Genomic DNA, 23000 nt, shown 5'->3' with positions numbered 1-23000 from the left:
ATGAGTCATTTGGATACGAGCGTTTTAATCGCGCGAGTCCCGCCGCAAGCCAATTTGGAGGCGGGGGCTAAGAGAAGTTTAAGTCAGCAGGGAACCGTGATTGATACACCCACCATAGCCGGATAAGCCGGTCCACTTGAGGCGAATCAACAAAAGAATTGTCATGAGTTATATATCACTCACCCCTGGGACACCCGGCTGAGGGGGGTGGGTTGCATCTATGGCTCCAATTTGTTGCGCGGGGACGGTCCGTTGCGTGGGTGTACCGACACCTGGAACTCTGGCTTGAGGCTGGATGTGTGACGGTGGAGCCATGTTGCTTGGGGTGGGAGTGCTAATTTGAGGCGTGCCTTGATGTGACGGTGGCTGAGGGGCTGGAGTCGCTGAGAGACTCGGTATTGACTGTGGTCCGTGGGTAAGAAGCTGACGGAACTTCTCACGAGGGATCTTAAGCTTCACAATTAGTTTTTCTGGCTCTTCGATGCTCTCTTCGCGATAGTCCCGTCTCCTAGCAGATGCTCTTCCCTCGTGGTGAGGCTCCGGAGTGGCAGACTGACCAAGGTTCGCACGCAGAGCAGCGTGAGCAGCACTGGCAGCCCCTCGCATGCCTCTTGTGCGCGCAGTGCCTTGGGCCAGATGAGGACCGATAGCGGGGGAGCCTGTAATTGAAGATTCGTCGCTGTCTGATTCATCAGAATCGTCACCAGTGTCCCGCAACCCGACAGCAGCGCGCCTGGCACGGCTCGACCCAGATCGCTTGAAGACGTTACTTTCATCAATAGATGCGGCCGAATTAGGAATGACGGAGGATACAATCATTGTGCGGATAGTCCTTTGACGGTCTTTCAGGTCGGGTAGGGCGGGTCCACCGCGACGGTTAACGGAGCGCTTCTGCCTCCGTTGATCTCGGGATATGGAAACTTCTGTGCGTTCTAATTCTGCTTCGTTCAATTCATATAGATAAGGTGTAAATTCCTTGGCTGCCTGGAATGGCCTGAAGGATGACGCGAGGGGGGTAGGGAGGAAAGCGGACTTAAGATCGGGATCATCGATAGGACGTCCGTCAAACGGATGAGAAAGGATGTAGAGTGATTTCGTGAAAAGCTGCGATTGTTCGCGAATGGAGTGCGCAATTGCTGTTGTGAATTCCCCCGACAGGGAAAGGTCATCCGTCATACGCGCAGCGAATTCTTCGGGGGAGTTGGAGGGGTCGTTAATATCCCATTCAAACTGGTCAATCAGAGTATGCTGGCCAATGGTGATATTCAGCTTAACAAGGATGCGCATCTCATCGTTCTTGTAAGCACTGTATGGGAGATGAGGGTCGAGAGGCTCTTCTTCCATATATATTTGAGGGTAGTAATCGCAGATCTGCTCTTGGATGCTTTGTGAAACCATCCGCACGAGGGGGGCGCAAGATTCAAGAGGGAGGCCCAGGTCCTCCACTAGTTTCTCGGCGAATAGATCGGGAGATACCACCCGATCATGAAGGTTCCAGGTGAACGTATCTCGGATCTTGATCTTCTCCCAGTCGATGTCTAGTCGAATGGGCACAAGGTCTTCGATTTGTTCACTTTGCGTCTTCAAATCTTTCCGCGAAACCCGTAGCTCCCTAGTCCTCCGGTTCCCTGGTCGCCGCCGGTTGGAGGGATATAATAGCTGGGGATGCTGGCCTCGGAGATCCGTACGAGCATTCCCAAACCCCTCGTAGCCGACACCATACAGCGCGGCCGGGTTCATATGATTCTCCCGTCGTAGAGTCAGATAGAAGTCTCGTTCGGCACGTTTCTGGTTTAGTATCTCTTGATTCTGATTGTGGTACGCCGTCAAAGCAGAATGTTGGAACTCCCGGTTCACATACTGTTCCGCTAGGATCTTATCTTTTGGGGTTTCACGTACACGCACGGCTAGCCCTTCAGCTGACGAGGAAGGATGAATGGCGGAGCCGCCACGTGATCGTTTTTTGCTTGCTGCTGAGCCATTGGCACTGTTTGACTGGGAGCCGGTAGATGGATTGCCATTAGACGCGTCGTGACTGGAGCCAGCGGGAGTTACAGACACGCCCGAGGCCGCGAGAACGGCTTTCGCATTGTGCTTTCCTTCCGCGATCGCATTTGATCCGTTCGGTCCCTGTTCCGATCCCGAAGCAGCTTCGCCATTGTGATTTCCAGCTGCCATTGGTGGAACGGAGCCATTCTGAACCATGTCCGGCTGGATGTCGGTGGGTAGTTGCCCCGATTGAGAAAGCTCCGGGGACGGCATGATCAAATATTGGCTCGATCTGGAGTCGCGATTATCGTCCCAAAGGAAACAGGACGCGTTACTTGTACAAAAGGTTCACCCTTCGAGATGGCGCTCAACAAACGAGGATGGCAACCGAGTGGATAATGAGTCGGTTACGGTAGCATGCTTAGACGGGAACCTGAGACAGACCGCGTTCAGGTTAGCAAAATTTGGGATTGCCGCACATTGATGTCTTATCGCAATGGGGACGCGACCAACGCAGTGGAGGATGCGATCCATCATGAGATAAAGTAGTGAAGATATGCCGCAAGCCCGCCACGCCGTTGCCGTCATGTCACCTGGATGGAGGTAGACCTGGCACCAAGGTTGGCAGAGCCGCGGTGTAAGAATGGAGAAAGGGACGACAACGTGGAAGGTAGACAGACATACCAGAACCAACGGGGAGAGATAAAGGGAAAGGAAAAAGGACGAATCAAAGGAGGATAACACTAACCACGGAGGATAATCAAAGCAATAATGAAAAGACCGGCGGAAAGCCCGAGGCAGGAGGAAGGTTCCAGGGCCAGCGCAGGACTGAGGCACAGCACAAGCAAGCAGTGGATGGATCTGCCGGTATGGGTCTTTCTTTGGGCTTTGCGAGAGAGAACCCGGAAGAGAACGGCTAAATCAGCTGATGGCGCGCCCCCAGTTAAAGGTAAGGTCCAGATCTCGATCGTTCGCGTCCTATTTCTTCGGAGATCTCACTTTCTGTCCCTTTAAGATTTGGTTCAGTATATCTCTAGTGTCCCCGGTGCGTGGGGTCTGACGTGACAATGCTCCAATTTCGTGAGAGGTGGTAAAAAAAAAGGGGAGAAAAGAACAGCAGAAATTGAGAGAGAGGAGGGAGGAAAAGGGAGCGCCGAGCGGACTGAACAGCCGTTACAAGTCCTGTCCGTTCATCGGCAGAGGGGAAGACGCTCGGAGAGGGAGCTGGGCATGAGCCAGCAGCGCCAGTAAAAACCATCCTGATTAGAGCTTTAGAGCATCCCTTTTGGGATCTTCTTGAAGCTATCACCATCCATCTTTTCAAAAGCTTTTCACCCATCTGGCAGCATCAAAACGTTCTTTACAGTTACTGTATTGACTCTGTAAAACACTCTCGGTCGCGTTTCACGTTTCCACTAACTATTCCTAGTTAGGAATCCATGTGATGTAAGCTACACCTAATCTAGTTATAGTATCTTACACTAAGGTCCTTGGCCGTAACGGGATTGTTTCACGGTGGATTCAATTTTCTGTATGGGTACGGTACTGATCTTTCTCCATAATTACATCAGTTGCATCGGAACCCCAGGAAAAGTAACCATGTAACCATCTATTTATTCATAAGTTATCAATGGTAGCCTCTCCTTTGGATCGCGCTGACCATGGGTTTGCGGGGATCCATCGTTCTCGTCTTGCTGCATAATCTCATATCGACAACAACCGCTCGATGGTCTGAGTTAAAGACACCATCGTCGAATCGATTGGCCAACACGGAGTACCCCTCAACCTTCCATGGCTGGCCTCCATTGTTAAGCACCTCCATAGGCCTTGGTCCCAAAAGGACGTAATCGATACGAGAAGGGTCTTCTTTCTCGTAGCCGAAACCCGTCCAGGTCAAATGGTTACCGTAGTGTTCCACCGGATCGACCGCTTTTGCCGCGTCAATCAGAGTAGATTCATTCCCTGTTAATACCGAGTAGGCCTCTTGTGTCTCCTCGCTGTTCAAGTCACCTGTCAGGAACACTGCAGAAATGACATCTTTGTGCTCTCCACTCTCGTACTCATCAATCTTCCGAAGGATGATGTGGGCTGCTTCAAAGCGAGACCGGGATCCTTGGTCGTCCAAATGGGTGTTCATCGCCAGAATAGTCTGTCGACTTGTATGGTGTGTGAAAACACCAATAGTAACGATGCGGATGGATGCTGCATCCCAGCTTTTTGAGGGGACATGCGGCGTTTCAGACAACCAGACTGTTTCCCAATGTCGGAGCTGCCAGACCGACGGTCGGTAGAAGATGGGTGAGTATTCGCCAGCTTCATGGCCATCATCTCGCCCGACCCCGATATACGCCCAGGCATCTTCTCCTGCTTCAGCGGAGGCTGCGGAGTGTTCACGGTTCAGTCCGGAGTGTATGTCGATGAGCTGGTCATGAAGAACCTCTTGTAGGCAGATGAAAGCGTCTTGATTGCGGGTGTTATACAGCAGCTGATTTAGGAGGGGCTGCCTGCGCTCTTCCCATGGTTTCTCTCCCTTAAATGGCGACTTCGTGGCATAACGAATATTATTCGTCAAGATGCGTAAAGGAAGATCTGTAGAAGACCTCATTTGTGAAATGGTTCACCAGCCGAAGATTGACCACGGATCAATCGATGAAAGTAATGGGTTGCTATCTCCACTAGAACCGAGAACCTTGTTGCCCGCGCTTGTTAGAAGTACAATATCTGGGTGAGATATAGGGAGTAGCGATGTTATAGGACTGATGGAATGAGGAGAAGGTTGGGTCAACCGGTGTTGTGATTGGAGGAGAGGTCTTTCTCCTCTTCTGGGCAGCAGCTCCCCTCATTCATTGATCCTGTGGCGCCAAATGTTCAGACGAGCGAGAGACAAATAGCAACTATTATCATCGGTTATGTGATACTATGATGATATGGTTTTAGCAAGAACGTGCTTCAAGATCTAATATATCATAATTCCTGTCTACACTATCTGACGAGTTAGTGCTCTCTTGAGCAATACGGAACAGTCCGTATAGGTTGTTCAAGAAATACTTACGGTATAGCAAGCCATTCCTGTTGAGACACGGCTGTGGTAGACTTAATCACAGAGAAAATAAGAATTATGCTCTATAGACATTAATCTCCAATATCCTTTCATTATATTTCCATTGATGTGGGTCCGGCCTTGATCTACAGGGCCTGAAGGATTTCTGCACAGTCTGCTTTAGGCCTCTTGCAATAAACATAATTTCCGTGAACCGCATTGATGATCATAATCGCTTTGAAAATAATAGTCTCCTAGGATATACCCTCCTTAACAGATACTACCAAATGAGGCTGGTGTAGACTCTGTGCTACTTGTTGCACTAGTCCCCACCACAAGCATTTGAAAGCGACATAGGACACGACGATTTGACTAGCAAAAGGAGAACAAAGAAAGGAACAAAAAATAGAGGAAAAGAGAACGCAAGAGAAGAATGGGACAAAAGGTCCCTGGCTGTTCCAATCCACCCACAATGTGCCCTAGCGCTGTTCAACAACCCACTCTGTGCTAGTACGCACCTCAATTGCTACAGAGGATGGGGTTGCTGGAAGTCCATTGGCGTTTTCAGTATATGTCCTTCCTGAGCTGATGTGTCCTTTGTCGAACCTTACGTGAATGACTGGAAAATCTTATGATGAATGATGTGCTCGATCAAAGATCGTAGCATGGGTGCGCTGGCCACAATAATAGCAACTGCCCACTCGATCGTTGTCCAGATGAATACCATTTTGCCTGTCTGAACGATGGTTGTGAAGTCGACAGTCAGCATAGTAATCGTACGAAAAATAGTGATAACAATCGTTTTATAAGTTGTTAGCTCCTACATAAGAGGCCAGGAATAGAGGGAAACACATACACAACTCCTAAAGCAAAAATCCCAAGAATTCCTAACTTCTGTAATGGCGTTATGCGTAGTCTCAAAACCATGGGAACCGGCGTCAGAATAATCAGAACATCTGTGATCTTGTCTAGCATGCCGACTGCCGTATACGTAGCATTTGGATTAACGCAGTGACCTGCTGGACTCTTAAAGACCCAGTGGTAGTTGAGCGGCCGGCAATTCAGAAGCCCAATAAGAATCGTCATGAGACTCCAGCTTGCGCAAAGCGCCAGGTTGATCCACGTTGCGATTCGGAAGGCAGGTGATGATACGCCGAAAATTCGACGCAGGACGACCACGATGATGCACTTGACCAAGCCTATACCAATCGCGTACGCAATTTGATGGTAGTAGAAGCACTTGAAGGAGTCAGCGTATAAAATTTTCGCTCCTAATCTCTCTTTGTCGCCAACCTTGATTGTGAAAGCCAGTCGCCATAGTTCTATCTCTTCTAAGGGGTGCCCAATCTTCCCGATAACCAAGGCTAAAACCAGCATGTCTCAGCAGCGCTACGAGTCAAATGGTTTAGGAATAAGGCTCCCAACATACTCACGTAAGTCACCGCACCATAAGAGTAATAGAAAACCTGACCGGCATACATCAGCAGCTGAATTTACGGCTCAACTGAAGTGCCCACAGCATACCAAAGATGCAAGCACCATATAAACAGAGGTCGTCAGAGACTGGCGTAAGATTCTCGACATTATATACATCCGAAAGGCCATGGTCAATGAAGCAACGAGGAGCCATACAGTCAATGTGATGGCTGCTTCTATGCAAGCCTTGGAGAGGGGACCCATTTGGTTAATCTCCGAATCTCTAACAAAGCCCATGAAAGCGGTTGTGATGTGTTAGATTCTGCGTGAAACAAGCGGAATACCATGTTTATATCTTGTGTAAGAACAGAAGATAGTAGCACCACTGTCCAGGAGAACCCTAAAAACAATGGGAGAAGTCACACATGATTGAGATATATTAGTATAGTTCTGATGCTAACCTAGATTGTTTCTCTTGTCTCAAAACAAGCACTATCTTGAGGGATCGACATGTTGCCTGTTATATTGGAGGTCCTTGACTGTCGTTTTGAGTTCTAAATCTAAATGGACTTAGCTACTGGGTCACGCAGATGAACCGGAAAAAATCGTGCTGACTGATAGTATAGTAAATGTGCACATATATACATACATGCAAGTTTCTAAGCAGTGAATGATTACTTTCCTGTATACCACTAGCACTGAGATGGAGCCAAGGTGCACAAAGTCCCTGGTCTCGTACATTGTAGTTTAATCACTCCATTAACATGTATAGATTCGACCGTCACTCATACCGTTCTAGCCATCTTTGTATGAGGGATTATTAGCACGGTGAACATGACGACAGGAGGAAGACTTTTAGTCAAGTTAGTTGTCTTAAAAGTACGTCGCTAAACTCCACCGATAATCATAGTTGGTTTGTCATATCAGTAGAGCTCGCTGCTTAATCCCACGGCCATCACCGTCGATCTGTGTTGCCCGCAGAAGTAGTTATGTGTCCCGCGCTCATCCCCACCTCGTGTTGCACACAGAAAGGCCAGTGCATTAGTTATTTATCTATGCCCTGGCCAGACTTTTACTAGTACGATATTTACAAAGCTCTGAGCCTGGCCTGTCACGACCAGTATCCACCGGTGGTGAAATTGACAGTTACTCAGCTCACATGTGTGTATTTAACTATGCACATATGCCTTATCATGCCATGAGGCTGACCAATGAATACCGGTTTTGGTGGTTATGGAACTGAAAACCATGGCATCTACTGGAAGGGGAGATTGAAAATGCACATCGTTGCTGCGGGGCAAGGCCCAATCTGATCGTCAAGTGAAGTGGTTGGTAGGCATTTTTGTCGTAAAGCCTAGAAAGTAGTGAGCCATCAGAGTTATTACTGGTATTCACAGCTTTCAACAACCGGCACACTCGCTTTTGAAACGCTTGACCTAGACTTCCTCTCAGTCAATAGTTAACGAGTGGTTGAAGATTGGAGAAAGACTATGCAGTTGGAAGAACAGTTTCCCAGTTTTTCACATGTTACTGATCTCCTTCCCTTATGGATGATTGAGCACTTTTATCTCGATATGCGTGCTCTGCTGAATGTTTATTCGGTGTATGAATACCCTTGAACGAGGGGCCAAAATACCGTCTCGTGTAGAACATAGAGGAATCCGGGAACAAGCTCAAATCTAAAGTCGACACCTTCTAACCATATGATGAACGGAAAAGTCTTCGACCGACGAGACTTCACAATTCTTCCAAATTATTGGCAGAAGATCATTACCTTCTCACGAGAAGAGCATGGCCCGGTTGCGACAGGAGGGCGAGAACGAAGCTTTATTCAAGTGATATTCGTTCATCCTGCCTCATTTCGTGAAACAATACGATCAACGGCCCTAGGAATGTCTAGATTGCGCTTATAACTTGGATAAGCTTGATCCATGACGAATGGCCGATCCCTGCTAGCCTCTAGGGCATGCTGCTGATAATACCCATCGTGTGCATGCACAAGCTGACCCATAACTAGGTCCATGTTCGTATGCTACCCGTTGATATACTGTACCGTGATAAATGATGAGCCACTAGTATCCGAGGTCGAGCGCTGGTTTGACGCCTCTCGGTGTGCAATCCGGTGCTTCATCCCATTTAGCAAAGGAGCCCACATGTAAGGTAGGTGACCATTTCCGGAACCCGTTTTACCTACCTAATTAATCTCTTCAAATCCTGCACATTCGCATACGCCAAGCTGTATCTAGCTCTGCCCACAATCCTTCGTCGATTTGACCTCCTATCATGAACGGGGCGTCAACCACGTCCGTGACTCTTTTCTTGGCAAACCGGACCTATTGTCATTAAGTCCAAACTTTCAGGGCTAGGATTACTGACGTTGATGGGAGACTGTCTGGCGTGGGATGATCAGCACAGTGAAAAGCTGTATACAATTCCACATGGTCAAAGTCCGAAGACGTCAGCACGTTGATCCTCGAAAATCAATAACTTTCTATGACTAGTCAAGTGTAGATAAGTGAGTATCGTAATCTCCAGTGTCGTTATTGTCTCCATACCCGTCGTGGCTTAACCAATTCGAAATTGGAGATGCTGCAAGTATCGAATTAGAGTTCGATGCAAGGATTCCTTTCAATTGTAAGGAGGTCTTGCAGATGGTATGACCTTTCAGGATCGCGCCGTGGCTATAATGCACTCCTATTATAGTCCCGCATTCTTTAAGATTATCTCGAGAGTACGGGCGTATTGCGGAGTCTTGGTAAGGGATCCTTCGCCCTGCGGCCCATGCCCTTCTCGGCTTACGGCAAGCTCAGCTAGTGATCCGTCCACGCGCACTCACCCGTTGGTTTTGGGTACGCACTTCGGCGTCTGTGACCACGACCCTTTCTCAACTCTTTTACAGTTTTGCTCGGCCCTTACCGACTCTTTCTGGGGATTAAGGATGAACGGAAAACCCAAATACATGCAGTTAGGTCTACTTACTTTGAAAAGCTACAATGAGACAATTTAGGTTCTCACTTGAATGGTTTTAGACAGATGTGCAAACACCATTATGGAATTTAACAGTCGCTTTCTGAGAAGAAAAGACATTTACTCACTGGACATCTGTCTGCAATGGGACTTCGCTGTCCTGAACGAATCAACCTAGCTCTCTTGGTCATAAAGCTACCTAGCACTTTGATAAATCTTGGCTGCAGTCACACCGGGTTAAAGTCTAAGCGAGGGAGACTGGCCGGACCCAGGCCCAACACTTTCAGGGGCTGTGCCAGCGTTGATCTCATGTTATTCTCGTGATCTATACTCCGTAGCGAGTAGACCTGGGTTCATATCAGTCCCTCGCTATGAAATCGACCGAAACCCGATTGAATAGTTCATGACACCCCGCATTTCCCCCACAAAGCCAGGAACGAGAATCCCAGTCGCTGGTCGTTCCAGATAGCGCCTCCTGTGACTGAGCACTGGTAGCCATTCCATTCGTGCAAGAATAAACTCCGACCCTTCGAGATCGTCAGTCCAATACGGATGCATGCGTGGAGGAGATGGATCAGACCACTATTACCAATATACATACTTAAGGCTCATGCGATAGCCGACAGCTAGCTGTCTTATTATGGATCTGGTCAGAACAGGTCTCTTCAATAGTCTGATATGCGCAATTGATAACAATGTTTCTTTCACGTGTGTTTTGTGTCCTTGCTGCGTTGGCATGTGTGTCTGCGGCTAGAGAAACTTGTGTCGTGCCAGCTGGAGGCTCCAACGCCACCGATGATGCCCCTGCGATTGTACATGCTTTTAAAAAATGTGGTCGTGGAGGAAAGGTAGTATTTAAGCCAACGACATACCATATCGGTTCTGTTATGAACATTACGTGGCTGGAGGATGTCGACATTGACCTTGGAGGAACACTGCTGGTATGTTTTCTCCCAGTCCTTATTCATCTCTAGTTGCATAAGTTTACGCTGGATTCTCTAGTGGGGTACGAATATTCAATACTGGTTGAATCACTCTTTACCAGTCGGGTATCAGAACCAATCCACTGCTTTCATTCTTGGAGGAAATAATGTTCGGATCGATGGCCATGGTATAGGAACGCTGGATGGCAACGGAGACACCTGGTATCAATGGATAAAAGAACAGCCCAATACCTCCAACTATCCCGGTCGACCACACGCTATCACATTCAACGGTCTCACAAATTCAGTGGTTCGGGGTCTCAGGTTCTTACGCAGCCAGATGTGGTAAGGTAGTCTTTGATCCCTCACCCAAAGTCTTGAACTAAGACTCCGGCAGGACAATGTCTATCATATATAGTCATCATGTTGAATTCGACAGCATACTCGTGAACAACACTGGAAATGTTGTCTCGAGCTGTAAGTGCCTTATTTTGGGCCTACACAAAAACCACATCACTAACCTGAACTAGCAAACACGGATGGAGCAGATACCATACGATCCTCCCATATCACATTCAACAACTGGACTGTGTACAATGGCGATGATAGTATCTCACTCAAGGGCAACAGCACGGACATCACCATCACAAACTCCAATCTCTACAATGGTTTGGGAATTGCATTGGGTAGCATCGGACAGTACAAGGATCAGTTCGAAACCATCGAGAGGCTCAAAGTGAGCAATGTCAACTTTCACAGTACCCTTCATGCGGTAGGTAAACCCCACAAGACATGTATCGATTCCTTTTATTGACGAGCATCTATGATGAATAGATATATGTCAAAACATGGACGGCTGATCAGAACGGCTATCCACCTAATGGTGGCGGAGGTGGCCTCGGATGTAAGTTTGCATTTAGAGAACACACTTACACACACTATATACTCTCAAACAGGAAAGCTAATTGCATCAATTATGTAGACATCTCCGATGTTACGGCCAAAGACCTTAAAGCTACGTCTCTTCGTGGGGCTGCGTTTGCTATCTCGCAGTGTACTCGTTTCAGCGGTGCCCCTGGGGAAGGCAATTGCACAAACTCGGAGTTCCAGGTCCGTGATATCTCGGTACTCAACCTGAGCGGTACAACAGAATCCAATCGAGTCGCAAATCTCCAGTGCAGTGCCGTTGCGCCATGTACTGATATTGCGCTCTCTGGTATCAATCTGGAACTGAAAAATGGAACGGCGGCTTCAGAATATCTATGTGGAAATGTGGAGAATCAGAAGGGCTTTGAATGTACAGGCGCGGTCTGTGAAGGAGGAAGTGCAACGGGAGAGTGTTGAAGCCGATTAACGTTACAGTAGGAGGCAGACATGTATCCAGGCCGAAGAATGAAAGAATAAGAATTAGCATTGGGTTGTCACTACATTACATTAGGAAAATCCGGAGCATCGCGCAATTTCGGGGAGTGCTCGGTGAAAGCTCGACCGAGGCACTGACGTACTAATACCACAAGCACCTTAACTATCATTTTTAAAAACTTTCCTGCTTTTAGTAAGTAGAAATAGCTAATTTCCACTCTCTGAAATAAGACTGTGGTTAACGGTATAAGGTATGTACACATCTAGTAGCTATAAGGGCAGAGTTATGTTAAACCTGCTAATATGAAAGGGCTACTACCCACTGTCACTGACCACTCCGTGCACGCACCCTCTCAGCTAGTACGGAGTACGTCAAAAAGTGGCACTGTGTTTAGGCTAAGCTCGGAATCGCCATATTTTCTGGAAATCTTCCAAGCCGTAGGAATAAGTGGATGGCATTACAACATCGGTGCGATATCATCGCCACCTTGCAACGATCGACTCCCATTAACCCTTTGAATCCTTTAATGGTTCCGTGTCTCACCTCACCAACTAGCGTGCCAGAACTCCGCCCTCGTGATCTTCATTATATCGCCATTGGCCAGCAATCAGTAAGCTCCATGTCTCGTTCTAATATAGCTTATGGGTCATTGGGTATAGCATTTTTCCCACGTGGTTCGTCGTGTATACTCACCTTGTTCATGATCTACGGAAGCCGTTGATCTGCGTCGGCTTTCCTTGGATATCTATCACGCCATTAGTATCACTCTCATGCAGCTAGATCTTGACCACGCAAAGATCTTCCCTTGGATCTCATCATGCAAGCTGAGACTTGTCTCACTGTTATACAGTTCTTGGAGCTCACCCTGCATGCCCAAATTGTTATTGATCAGCAACTACGTCTGCTGGATAGCGCTAAAGTATTAGTGGCTCCTTCTTATCATATCTCTATCCTGTTCACCCTGCCTAGGCAACGGTGTCATGCATACGGCCATAAGGGGTCATTTGGGAAGATTGATGGTTTGTAAATCCGTTCGGATTGGCTATGCTGTTTTCGTAGATTGGTATTAGTACTTCAGAGCTCCTAGACTTGCCCGTTCTGATACTTAGTACTTGGAAAGTGTGAATCCTTCACAAGAATCCCTGACTGGGGAAACACCCTAGTTTCCATTTCTCAACTCAATTCCTGAATTAACAAGGTATTCAGGCCCTTATTCTCCTTAGTATAGCCAGAAGCCACCAGGGTATCCAGCATCTCCAGCGTAGATGGAGACTAGATAAATAGGAGAAATACGCCCAGCGCATGACAGGGAGTGGACAGTACAATCACACCTTTCATCGTTCTCCTATTTAGTTGAAACTGACCACATCCCTCTGGGAAACATGGAGACACATATCAATACTCACTCTCAGCTGATCAAGCGTCTCAGGGCACAGCCTGTCTCTGTTCCGAACCTACTACCCATTTTCTCATCTTGGCCTGGTGCTGTTAATCCTCACTGGAGGGCCTTGGTTCCTGTGATGAATGCAAGAATTGACAGGTATAGTGCTCGATTCCATCGATCATCACATACTGTTTTGATACTTCTTCATACTACGTCATACATCTCTGCTTCGTTCTATGGGCCATTTTTTTCTTTCGTTTATATTTTTGAAAACGTTCAATACTAATTTTCAAAAAGCCTATTCCCAGAGCCAGCGAAGGCTACAAAGCTTAAGAGGTGTGACTTTGCTCATCTTGCCTCGACCCGGTGGCCCCTGGCTGGCTTCAATGAACTATATATTCTCGCCTTCTTATCCCTTTGGCTCGTCACCTGGGATGACCAAATTGATGACACAAAACGTTCCCTGAGCAACGACTTTGAAGCTGCTGAGCAGTATCGCCGTGAAACTCTTTACTTTGTGGCTCAGTGCCTTGACCTGGATATCACTGAAGGCTTACCTCGTAGTTACAATGACTCTATTTTTGTGCCTGACGACCCTATTGTCCAAAGTTTTGATGTGATTGGCGAAGCGCTTCGTGACGCATATACTTATGGTTCGTTGCTGCTTTTGCCTATTACTTCGTTCTTCTGTCTGAATCTGAAATGACTCTAACCTCCTTGGTCTTCAGAGCAACGGCACAGATTTCTTAGGGAGATGTCTCTTTTCATGGTAACGTCGCATATGGAGCAGAAAGCAAAACTCGAAGGACACATTCCTAGTCTCGAGGAATACTGGAGAGTGCGAATGGGCACCAGCGCAGTTGGTGTGATTTGTGCTGTTAATGAGTGAGTACATATTGATGTTTTAAGTTCATGACTGACACCGCGGCTGCCCGATAAAGATATAGTCTTCGGTCAGTAATACCCTGTGCTATCATGGAGGATCACGATATGAGAACAATGTGGAATGAGGTGAACGTTATCGCTTCAATGTAAGCAATTTTCTCGTCAAGAAAGAATGCCCCAGTCATAGTCAAAGCTGCATACTTACATTCATTTCTCCATTGAAGAGTCAATGACATTTACTCCTTGAAAAAAGAAATGGTACGTCTAATGATTGACTAGCTCGTCGGTTAACCAGCCCTAATGATGAATTCAGGCTCAGGATACCATCTATAGCCTTATCCCTATCCTATGCATGTCGCTAGGGAGCCCACAAGCAGCTATAGACAATGCAATCCGGTCGCTCATCCAATCTGTGGGTCGGTTCAATATAGCGGCCAACCAATTGATGGATGGGATCGAAGAAGAGGATAGATTCTCACTATCTCTAGGAGTCAAGAGAGATGTGGAGGATTTTATTCGTAGTTGCCAGTTCAACTGTACGGGCTGCTTGTACTGGACGTAAGTGGCGACCCTGTCTTCTACAGCACTATCAGCTCTGACTCCAATCGTTTCAGTCTTCGTACAAATAGGTACGGTGTTCGGTATGCTCCGCGGAGCTCCGACGGTGGCGTTGTTTTGCATTTATGAAGCGCTTAGCTGTGCTGGATATAGTTTTGAAGTTACTGCAGCAGGAACTCAGATGTAATGTATTTTTTTTTTCTTGAGCAAATGTGTAAAGATAGGACACCATTCTTCATTTGTTTATAATATATACTGCTGGGAAGAGCTATCTGACGACTATACAGTCACTGATACAAAGAGAAAAAAAGAAAAACAAAGGTCCTAGCCGGATTCGAACCGGCGTTACCGGAAGCTTCGATCTTCCTACACATATACAGGACATGTATATTGTTCATCAAAATCCGGTGGGATAACCACTACCCCATAGGACCGTTGGGTGGCGAGAAGTGGACATTAAGCCAAATTTGAAAGTAATAGCTCTGTGTTCATTTAAATCAGTTTGTTATTAGATTATATCCCTCTTCTAAGTAAAAAAGATGAGTAAAATGGGAACTGAGCTCTCGAACTTGAGCTCGGATGGAAAGGGTTCGAAATTGCATTAAGTGACCATTTGGTGATGTCATACAAGGAGCTTCATTTCTGCTCCGCGGGCTGTGCCTTACTTAAGATCCAATGAATGATACCCACACATTTACCCTTCATATCATAGGGCATTGTGTGTAGTCAAAGAGTACCTGAATCTTGAAGATATCCTATAACTGCCTAAGCTGAATAGGACAGAAAAGACCGGCTAGTAGCTTTCGACTGGAAAAGAAAAGACCATCTAAAGCTTCGAGAAATTGCGAAAAAACTTGCTAGTAGCAAAGAAAGGATGAGAACATTGCGGCAGGCGGTCTCGTGACGTTCTGGTAATACCAATACAAAGCCCTACTTGCAGTGAAATCATTCTGCAAAAACCCCACCCGCGCGGACAAAAAATCCAAGAAAAAGACCCCGCTGACACCTCGTAATGTGTACTGCTACGTAAGGAAAGGAAGGACTCCTCTTTACTAGTAAATACTTGACTCCATTTGAGTTCTCCAGCTCCGTTTCAGCCCATTTTTCCTTCTTCTCCTTGTGAGCTCCCAACGTCCGCCAGATTAGTGCCTCCTTGATCGTTATCGACTCCTCGCACCACAGCGAGGATCATTTATACTATACACAATGGCTGACACCCAGGCCCAGCAGCCTGCCGAGGTTGGTAAGTGTTCACTCTGAGTACCCCTCCTCTTTCTGCCGATTAAAAAAAAGGCTCCGTCGTTTTGTGGGTTTCCTTCCCGCGTGCTTCATTGTCATGGCGTGGGTTCGGTTGGCGGCACGTTTAGCAGCTCGAAAGCTGTAGAGGAACACGGGAGCTTAATGGATAACTTATTTCCTCTTTCTACGGGCGCTTCTACTGCTATTTGATGTACCCTCTGGAGCGCTGTGTCATAACTAATCAAAATCTCGAACCAATCTCAGACTACACCCTCAACAACCCCGACACCTTGACCAAGTACAAGACTGCTGCCACTATCTCACACAAGGTCCTCGACGCCGTCGCAGGTGCGTAGTTTCCGGGCTTACATACCGTGGCGAGCCCGCCGTCTCCATGGTCTAGATTCATATTCTAATCCGGTTCTTTAGCCCTGTGTGTGGAGGGAGCCAAGATCGTTGAGATCTGCCAGAAGGGTGACGAGCTTCTCGAAGAGGAAATCGCTAAGGTCTACAAGGGCAAGAAGATCACCAAGGGTGCGTTACCATCGTAGTCCATGTTACCGCTAGTTAAAAGCCCAATGCGCATGACATTAACAAGTCGTTCTCGGAAAAGGTGTCGGTCACCCCACGACTGTCTCTCCCAGCTCCCATGTGACCCCATACACTCCCTTGGTTTCCGATGCCCAGGAGGCCGAGACTACCTTGAAGGCCGGTGAAATCGCTAAGATTCAGCTCGGTGCCCAGATCGATGGCTTCGGAACCATTGTTTGCGACCAGGTTGTTGTCGGCCAGGACGAGGTGACCGGCCGCGAGGCTGACCTCATTACCGCGACTCACTATGCCAACGAGCTCTTGCTCCGTCTCATGGTGCCCCCTGGCCTTCTGGCTACCGGTACCGAGGAGGAGAAGAAGAAGGCTGCCGCCGAGAGGGCTCCTACTCAGGCCCAGATCTCCCAGCTGATCGAGAAGGTTGCTAAGGCCTACGACTGCAACGTGGTTGAGAACACCACCAGCTGGCTCTTCGAGCGCAACGAGATCGAGGCCGAGAAGAAGATCATTCTCTCCCCCGGCACCGGTGTGAAGGGTGAGGGTGTCCCCGACGTTGGTGAGGTTTGGGGTGTTGAGATTGGTCTCTCCCTTGGCTCCGGAAAGGTCAAGACTCTGCCCCTCCGTTCTACCCTCCACCGCCGTACCACTACCACCTACGGCCTCAAGCGTCCCAGCTCGAGACAGACTCTCTCGGAGATCGTCAAGAAGTTCGGCCAGTTCCCCTTCAGCTTGCGCCAGCTAGATGATGAGAAGGCCGCTAAGGTTGGTGTCGTCGAGTGTGTCCGTGGTGGTGTCCTGAGACAGTACGAGCCTGCCGGTGATGCTGACAACGCCCCTGTCTCCCGCCTCTTGACTACCATTGGTATGTTCATCTATAATCTGGCATCAGAGGAACCTCCAGAGCCTTTCCTCCCATAGTCCTGCTTTCTTTTGACTGACCGATATGTAGCTATCACCAAGAATGGTATCACTAAGCTCACTGCTCCCGCCGCACCTGATTTCACCAAGGTCAAGTCTGATAAGAAGATCGAGGATGAGGAAATCCTCAAGATCCTTGAGCGTCCTCTGTCCAAGTCGACTGGCTCCAAGAAGAACAAGAACAACAAGAAGAAGGCCGCCAAGAAGGCCGACTCTGGCGACAAGGAGTAAATAAGTCGTTTGACTCGGTCAACTTTGGCATATCTAGTGAATCGTTGGATAGGCAGATGGAATTGCTCCAGGCCATGGTTGGAACACCTTTCGGAGTGCTCCAGGATGTTGATGAATCATGTCAATCAAATCCCTTTATCCACGCTGGAGAGACGCGAATTTGTTCCACGAGCACATGGAGCGAGAGGCATAGGAGGATAGGAGAAGCCATATAAGATATCCTGTCTTTTACCACGGTGCCCTCTTGAAATCCCTTGGCACGTAATTAGTTGAAAAACGCGAAAGTTGTGTATGAGGTGAATATAAAAAGAGAATTATGAATTTCTGCTTACGGTTCTTATTGAACTCGATGTCTGCCTAGTTTGCATTTTTGTCTTTCCTGTAGCCCGGATAGTCTCGAGGTTACTGTTATGATACTGTCCACCTGAAGGACCAGCTCTACTAACTGCAGGTTATTTAATCCATACTATCGCTCAGTGAAGTCGGACACGCAGCCCGGGATTCCCCGGCAACCAACATATCGGTCCCATAGCTACGTCTTACTGACAGCGTTGAAGTCTGGGCATTCTTACGCTGGAAAAGAGCCAGGAGCAAGATTTTCTCTTGGAGAATCCTCAGTCTGATCTTTTCTCTTATTCGTTCTACTCTCTACAACGATGTATCGTGAAGCATTGACCACACTCATGGAACCCATTCAGTTTCGGCAATGACCACTTTTCTTTGTCACCGTCAGGGTAAAAGCCATTACTTCCCCCTTTCCCTTGTTCGCTACCTTTGGCTTCCTGTCTGACAGTGATTGATATGTGCAGGTAATATTCCATCCTGAAGACTATAGCAGACAAATAAGGCAGCTACCCGGAGTTTCCATGGCCAAAGGTTAATGTGGTTCCATGAACGGGATTAAATTGAACCTATTTTCTCTTGTCTGGTCAGATGAATACGCATCTCCATCTTTGAAACGTGTTGGACTTGAGTTGACTGTGGTGCATTGTGGTGGTCATTTGGCGCTGTCATTTAGTGGTGTGGGCCAGAAAAGCAAGGCTGGTTGTTCCGTTTCCAATCCTGATTCCTCTTCCAATCTTCCTTCCATCAATCTCACCCCTTCCAGTCCCCTCGTCCTTATCTTCCTTCTCAAAACCTCGCAGTTGGAGATTTCATATTTCTAGCCTGGAGCTAGCATATTTGTGCATGTAAAGAAACCCTGAGCCCATTATTTGTGGTTCTGGCGCTGCAGCGTTATTCTCCTTCCCTGCGAGTAGCTCACCTCACACCCTTTCGTCCTATGAAAACCATACTCACTACAAATCTCCTGTTCACCTCTTCCCTGCTCTCGCTCTCAGTTATTTGAGCTAAAGTGATTCGTGGGTAGTGTATGCTTTGGTGTGTCCGTGGGGTAGGCTAGCATCTATCCACCTGTGCATGAAGGCCAACCCCTCCTATCTGTCATCTGTCTGCTTGATACTTGAAACAACACAGAAACCTCACTCATCGCGTCCGTCGCATTCGCGTGGCAGACATATTTGTGTTACATCTCCGGTTTCCCTGCTGTGAATTCTATTGTCCTGTTTGTCAACCCTGACTGTCTTCTGTTACTTCTCCTTTTGAATTCCCATTTCTCTTCTATCATCCAACGTCTGCTTTCACTCGGCGCTACTTCCATCTCACGCCTCTCTTCCTCTCTCAAGGAAATAGGACGACCTCAGCTCTTGTCGAAGATCTCATCCTTGCGTCTTCCACTTTTGGCCTCTCAACCAAGCCCTGCTAGGCGCTTTCTTTCCAGGTACAGCCAGTTCTTGCGTGTCTGGGTATCTCCGCAACAAGCAAAGACCGCACGTCGCCTTTCCTTGCATTTTGCCAGAGTTTCCCTTAGAGGTCTCTCACATCCTTGGTGAGTTCTTTTCTACATCTACATACCTGCCGGCGTCTACCCATTTGTTCGTCCGTTGTCAGGAGACCGCCGTACTGCTTTTTGGGGGTCCACTATGTACACAGCAACGAGTATCGGTGGTATTTGCATCAGAAAAGTTCTGGCTTACACACTTCCCTTGCTTGCCGTCGCTATTATGCACATGGTTGATTGCTCGCATCTAACAATATCTGCTTTTAATGCATCATCTATTAACCTATTCGAGACAAAGAACACGTCGTTTTCCTAAACAACACGACTTCCCACTACAAGGGCTTTACGAAAACCTTATAACCTGGTTTATAGGTTACTAGAGGCAAACCCTTTCATTTTAATAAATAAGTCTCAGTGGATCTACTGTCTCGTTATCTCCACGATCCCTGCGGCGAGTCAAAAAGACCTACTGGTAAGAAACCCTCAACTTGAGTTTCGTAAGAAAATTAAATGATTAAAATCCCAAAATGTGATGTGGCTAATTAATTCTGACTGGAAGCCTGCTAGTTTAAACGCGCAATTTTTTTGTGGTTGGTTGGCAGCCTCCGCGGCGTACCCCCTACGAGGCGTGATTTGGGAACTCGTCCTCGAAAACTCCCGTCGCTTCCAACTCCGCAATCTTCCTCCTTCCCATCAACCGGCAGACAGCGCGCGGGCTGCCCACGTCTCCCACCGGCACCGCAGGGCACTTTCGCTGTCTGCTTGCGGGTCCTATCTCTTAGTGAGTATTTATTCGTTTTTAAATAAACAAAATGACTTCCATGGTCCTTTGCGCTAACCCTGCGTACCCCAGGTGTTGCAACTTTTCGAGCCCTGGTTCTACAACGATGGCTCCGAATCTCCGCTCTTCGTCCCATGTCAGGTCGAACGACTCTCGTCCGTCAACACCGCTCCATGCGCCAGATGCCGCGAGTCCCGCTTCTTCTTTCACAGAATCTACGAGGCCTCGAAAGCAACGACGGACGGGCAGGCACAGCCGTGTAGCCACAGATCCTCCGCATGAAACACCATCTCAAGGTCAATCGCAACCAGGGCAGCTTGAGACTGGGATATCGGACACGGTCAGCGATTCACAATTGTTAGAGAAAGGTGCGGAATGGGTTGAGCCACCGGTGAGGGCTCCGGCACCGAGCTACAGAGACACGCCGTGGTCAGCTGTTTCGAGCGACAATAACCCAGTCCTTGCAACTATGCGTCCCTTAGGGACGATGCCATCTGCAGCAGACATGCGCAAAGCAGGATTAGGCCCTCTCAGGCCAAGTACACAGAATACCACTGCCAAGAAAGACCAGCGGTCAGTGCAGAACGGGGATAAAGAGATCAGCAAACCGCAAACACCGTTGACACCTGCTGAAGAATCGATACCTGAACCTGTCATACCAAAGGACAACACTGCGCAGGATGTGACTGCATTTACAACACTTCCTGTCCCTGATTCAACTGATGTTGATGTAGTGAAACTTCGCTCCGCAGTTGAGAACGCCCTCCATATGGCTTCCGAGACTGGTAATCGTCCAGTCATTCGTGGACTACTCCGCCTCTGGGAGACATGTGGCAAAGATTCTTTTGCTTTATCTGTTTTAGAGGGTGTCTGTGGAGCGAGTCCTGGGGCCCGTGAACAGTCAGTGTTCCAAACTGTGATGCGCACCGCCTGGAAAGAGGTACAGTCGGAGGAAAACACAGAAGTATTGCCTGCTGCGACGCCAGCTATGGGGCGTACGCGGTCTGCCAGTAGTGTGTCTTCATTGTCTTCTGCTAAGTCACTCGATGCCGAAACATTCGCCCCGGGGATGGGACCGGGACCGGCGAACGCTCGCTCTCGCGGTAGAGGAAAGCACTCCAAAACTACACAGAAGGCTATGGATAGCGAAGCTTCAGAACCCCCAAGTCGCCGCTCTGCGTTTCCATCTAGTGATAGTACTCTTCAACGAAGGCGTGCATTGGAAGAAAATCCCGAATTTTCGGCAGAAGCCGTCAAGGCCAAACGGACTCGCTTGCAAAGGTCTTTTCCGAAAATCACTGCTACTGAGAGTAGACTCCGTTCATCACTTGCTTCTGAACCCCCTTCTAGTATCACAACCCCTGCAGCCACTACGGCCAGCCGATCCCAGACCGCCGCCGAGGGAGCCGTTGACGACCAGAGGGAAAGATCAGAGAGTCCGGCAAGTAGCGATGCTGGAGACAACCGGCGCTTAACCCCTACAATGGCCACCAATAAGGAGAATGGCGAGGAGAACAATGATTTTTGCCGTGAATGCAACGGAAGTGGTCAGCTTTTATGCTGCGACGGATGTGTGAACTCATTCCACTTCTCCTGTCTCAACCCACCTCTGGATCCCGCGAACCCGCCAGAAGGGGATTGGTTCTGTCCAAGATGCTCCATTCTGAAACCTATGGGTACATTGCTTGTCGCTGTGGACAAGGTTTCGCATAAAGACTTCGCTCTGCCCTCTCGCTTGCGTAGCTATTTTGCTGGTGTGCAAACGGGCGATAAAGGACAATACGATGAGGTCTTACCCTTTCCCAGAATCAATCCTCGGAGCGGGAGGAATCGCTCTGGTCGGTATGATGATCCATTCCTGTTGAGAACGGTGGACGCGAAGGGCAAACTCATTCTCTGCCATGGCTGTGGCCGCACCACCAACGGTCGTCGGCCCATTATTCAATGCGATTTCTGTCCTCTCGCCTTCCATATGGACTGTATAGATCCTCCTCTAGCTATACCCCCCGCCCAGAAACCGGGGAGTGATCGCACATATCATAGCTGGATGTGCCCCGACCACAGTTGGCATGATAAGTTCTTCATTGTTCAAGACGAGGAGGGATATGATTTGGTGAAACGTATTCGCCGTCCGAAGAACCCTCGTTTGATAGACGTTGAAATACTTCCCGATGAAGAAGAAGACGAAAAGATAGAGGAGCAGGAAGAAGAGGGTATCATGTATCGTGTATCGGAGAAAGGAGTTAAGCTCGATTTTATCCAACGAGTCAAACGGTCAGTATATTTTCGGGTAATCTATCTAACTCCACTTCATCTAATAAAACTTGCAGGGAAAACGAAGAGCTTGCGATGAAGAAAGCTGTGGCTGACAAGTACTATGAGTATGTTCGTCAACGGCATGATGAGCTTACGTCCAAGGCCCACGCGTTTTATGCAGCCCAGAATCCAGAAGTGATAGAAGAGGACACCACTACTGCGATTCTCAACTCCCGTACCGCCGCTGAGCGAGAGGCCGCGGCAAATTTGATCACCTTTGCCCGGGGCAACAGTGCCGAAGTCGAGGATAGCAAGATCAGCCTCCTCATCGATCAGTTGAAAGCAAACGTGCCGCCGGACTTCATGCCTTCAGCTGAGAGTGAGATTGCATCACTTCGATCCTTACAACGATTGATTGAACTACGCATAACAGATCTAAGGACTCAGTCTGCTCCAACTGAATCTCCGGCCGCGAATTCCCCAGACGTTGAGCTTATGGACGCTCAACCTACCAACCCATCTGCCAGCACATAACCTAAGGTACCTATTGGTGACACCCGAGCTTTGTGCCCTGGGTTACATGAATATCACTCCTCATCCTCCTCTTATCTCCGAGCGCTTGTGGCTGTTCATCCGCCCATAATAAATGGGCAGTGACTTG

At 48.2% G+C, this 23000-nt stretch overlaps 6 protein-coding genes and 1 non-coding gene across 7 annotated transcripts; 5 read left to right on the top strand and 2 right to left on the bottom strand.

The window, feature by feature from the left end:
- Positions 1–1915: 1915 nt before the first annotated feature.
- Positions 1916–4594, bottom strand: AO090102000137 (endonuclease/exonuclease/phosphatase family protein; the record flags this gene model as incomplete). Its single annotated transcript, XM_023236966.1, has 2 exons — positions 1916–1995; positions 3895–4594. 2 exons carry the CDS (start codon positions 4592–4594, stop codon positions 1916–1918), a joined length of 780 nt encoding a protein of 259 aa, XP_023091687.1.
- A 2840-nt stretch (positions 4595–7434) lies between these two features.
- AO090102000138 (uncharacterized protein) lies at positions 7435–8811 on the top strand (the record flags this gene model as incomplete). The annotated part of the gene is made up of 5 exons (XM_023236964.1): positions 7435–7489; positions 7541–7606; positions 8165–8280; positions 8522–8605; positions 8692–8811. The coding sequence occupies 5 exons, from the start codon at positions 7435–7437 to the stop codon at positions 8809–8811; spliced, it is 441 nt and encodes a 146-aa protein (XP_023091688.1).
- Positions 8812–10107: 1296 nt separating this feature from the next.
- On the top strand, positions 10108–11679 carry AO090102000139 (putative exo-polygalacturonase; the record flags this gene model as incomplete). Its single annotated transcript, XM_023236963.1, has 6 exons — positions 10108–10353; positions 10415–10680; positions 10754–10812; positions 10866–11107; positions 11170–11239; positions 11318–11679. The coding sequence occupies 6 exons, from the start codon at positions 10108–10110 to the stop codon at positions 11677–11679; spliced, it is 1245 nt and encodes a 414-aa protein (XP_023091689.1).
- Positions 11680–13080: 1401 nt separating this feature from the next.
- Positions 13081–14117, top strand: AO090102000141 (terpene synthase family protein; the record flags this gene model as incomplete). The annotated part of the gene is made up of 4 exons (XM_023236962.1): positions 13081–13238; positions 13380–13735; positions 13811–13967; positions 14024–14117. 4 exons carry the CDS (start codon positions 13081–13083, stop codon positions 14115–14117), a joined length of 765 nt encoding a protein of 254 aa, XP_023091690.1.
- A 727-nt stretch (positions 14118–14844) lies between these two features.
- AO090102t00003 lies at positions 14845–14959 on the bottom strand. Its single transcript has one exon. It is a non-coding gene; the product is annotated as a tRNA-Gln (tRNA).
- A 772-nt stretch (positions 14960–15731) lies between these two features.
- Positions 15732–17462, top strand: AO090102000142 (curved DNA-binding protein (42 kDa protein); the record flags this gene model as incomplete). The annotated part of the gene is made up of 5 exons (XM_001822323.3): positions 15732–15768; positions 16029–16112; positions 16194–16298; positions 16378–17175; positions 17263–17462. The coding sequence occupies 5 exons, from the start codon at positions 15732–15734 to the stop codon at positions 17460–17462; spliced, it is 1224 nt and encodes a 407-aa protein (XP_001822375.1).
- Positions 17463–20570: 3108 nt separating this feature from the next.
- Positions 20571–22873, top strand: AO090102000143 (putative PHD finger domain protein; the record flags this gene model as incomplete). The annotated part of the gene is made up of 3 exons (XM_001822324.3): positions 20571–22357; positions 22414–22718; positions 22773–22873. 3 exons carry the CDS (start codon positions 20571–20573, stop codon positions 22871–22873), a joined length of 2193 nt encoding a protein of 730 aa, XP_001822376.3.
- Positions 22874–23000: the final 127 nt, after the last annotated feature.

The sequence above is a fragment of the Aspergillus oryzae genome, chromosome 4, assembly GCF_000184455.2.
Source record: "Aspergillus oryzae RIB40 DNA, chromosome 4".
In the NCBI taxonomy this organism is placed as follows: Eukaryota; Fungi; Ascomycota; class Eurotiomycetes; order Eurotiales; family Aspergillaceae; genus Aspergillus; species Aspergillus oryzae.
The sequence above is the reverse complement of the archived record's forward strand: the minus strand, read 5'-3'. Positions and strand labels throughout refer to the sequence as shown.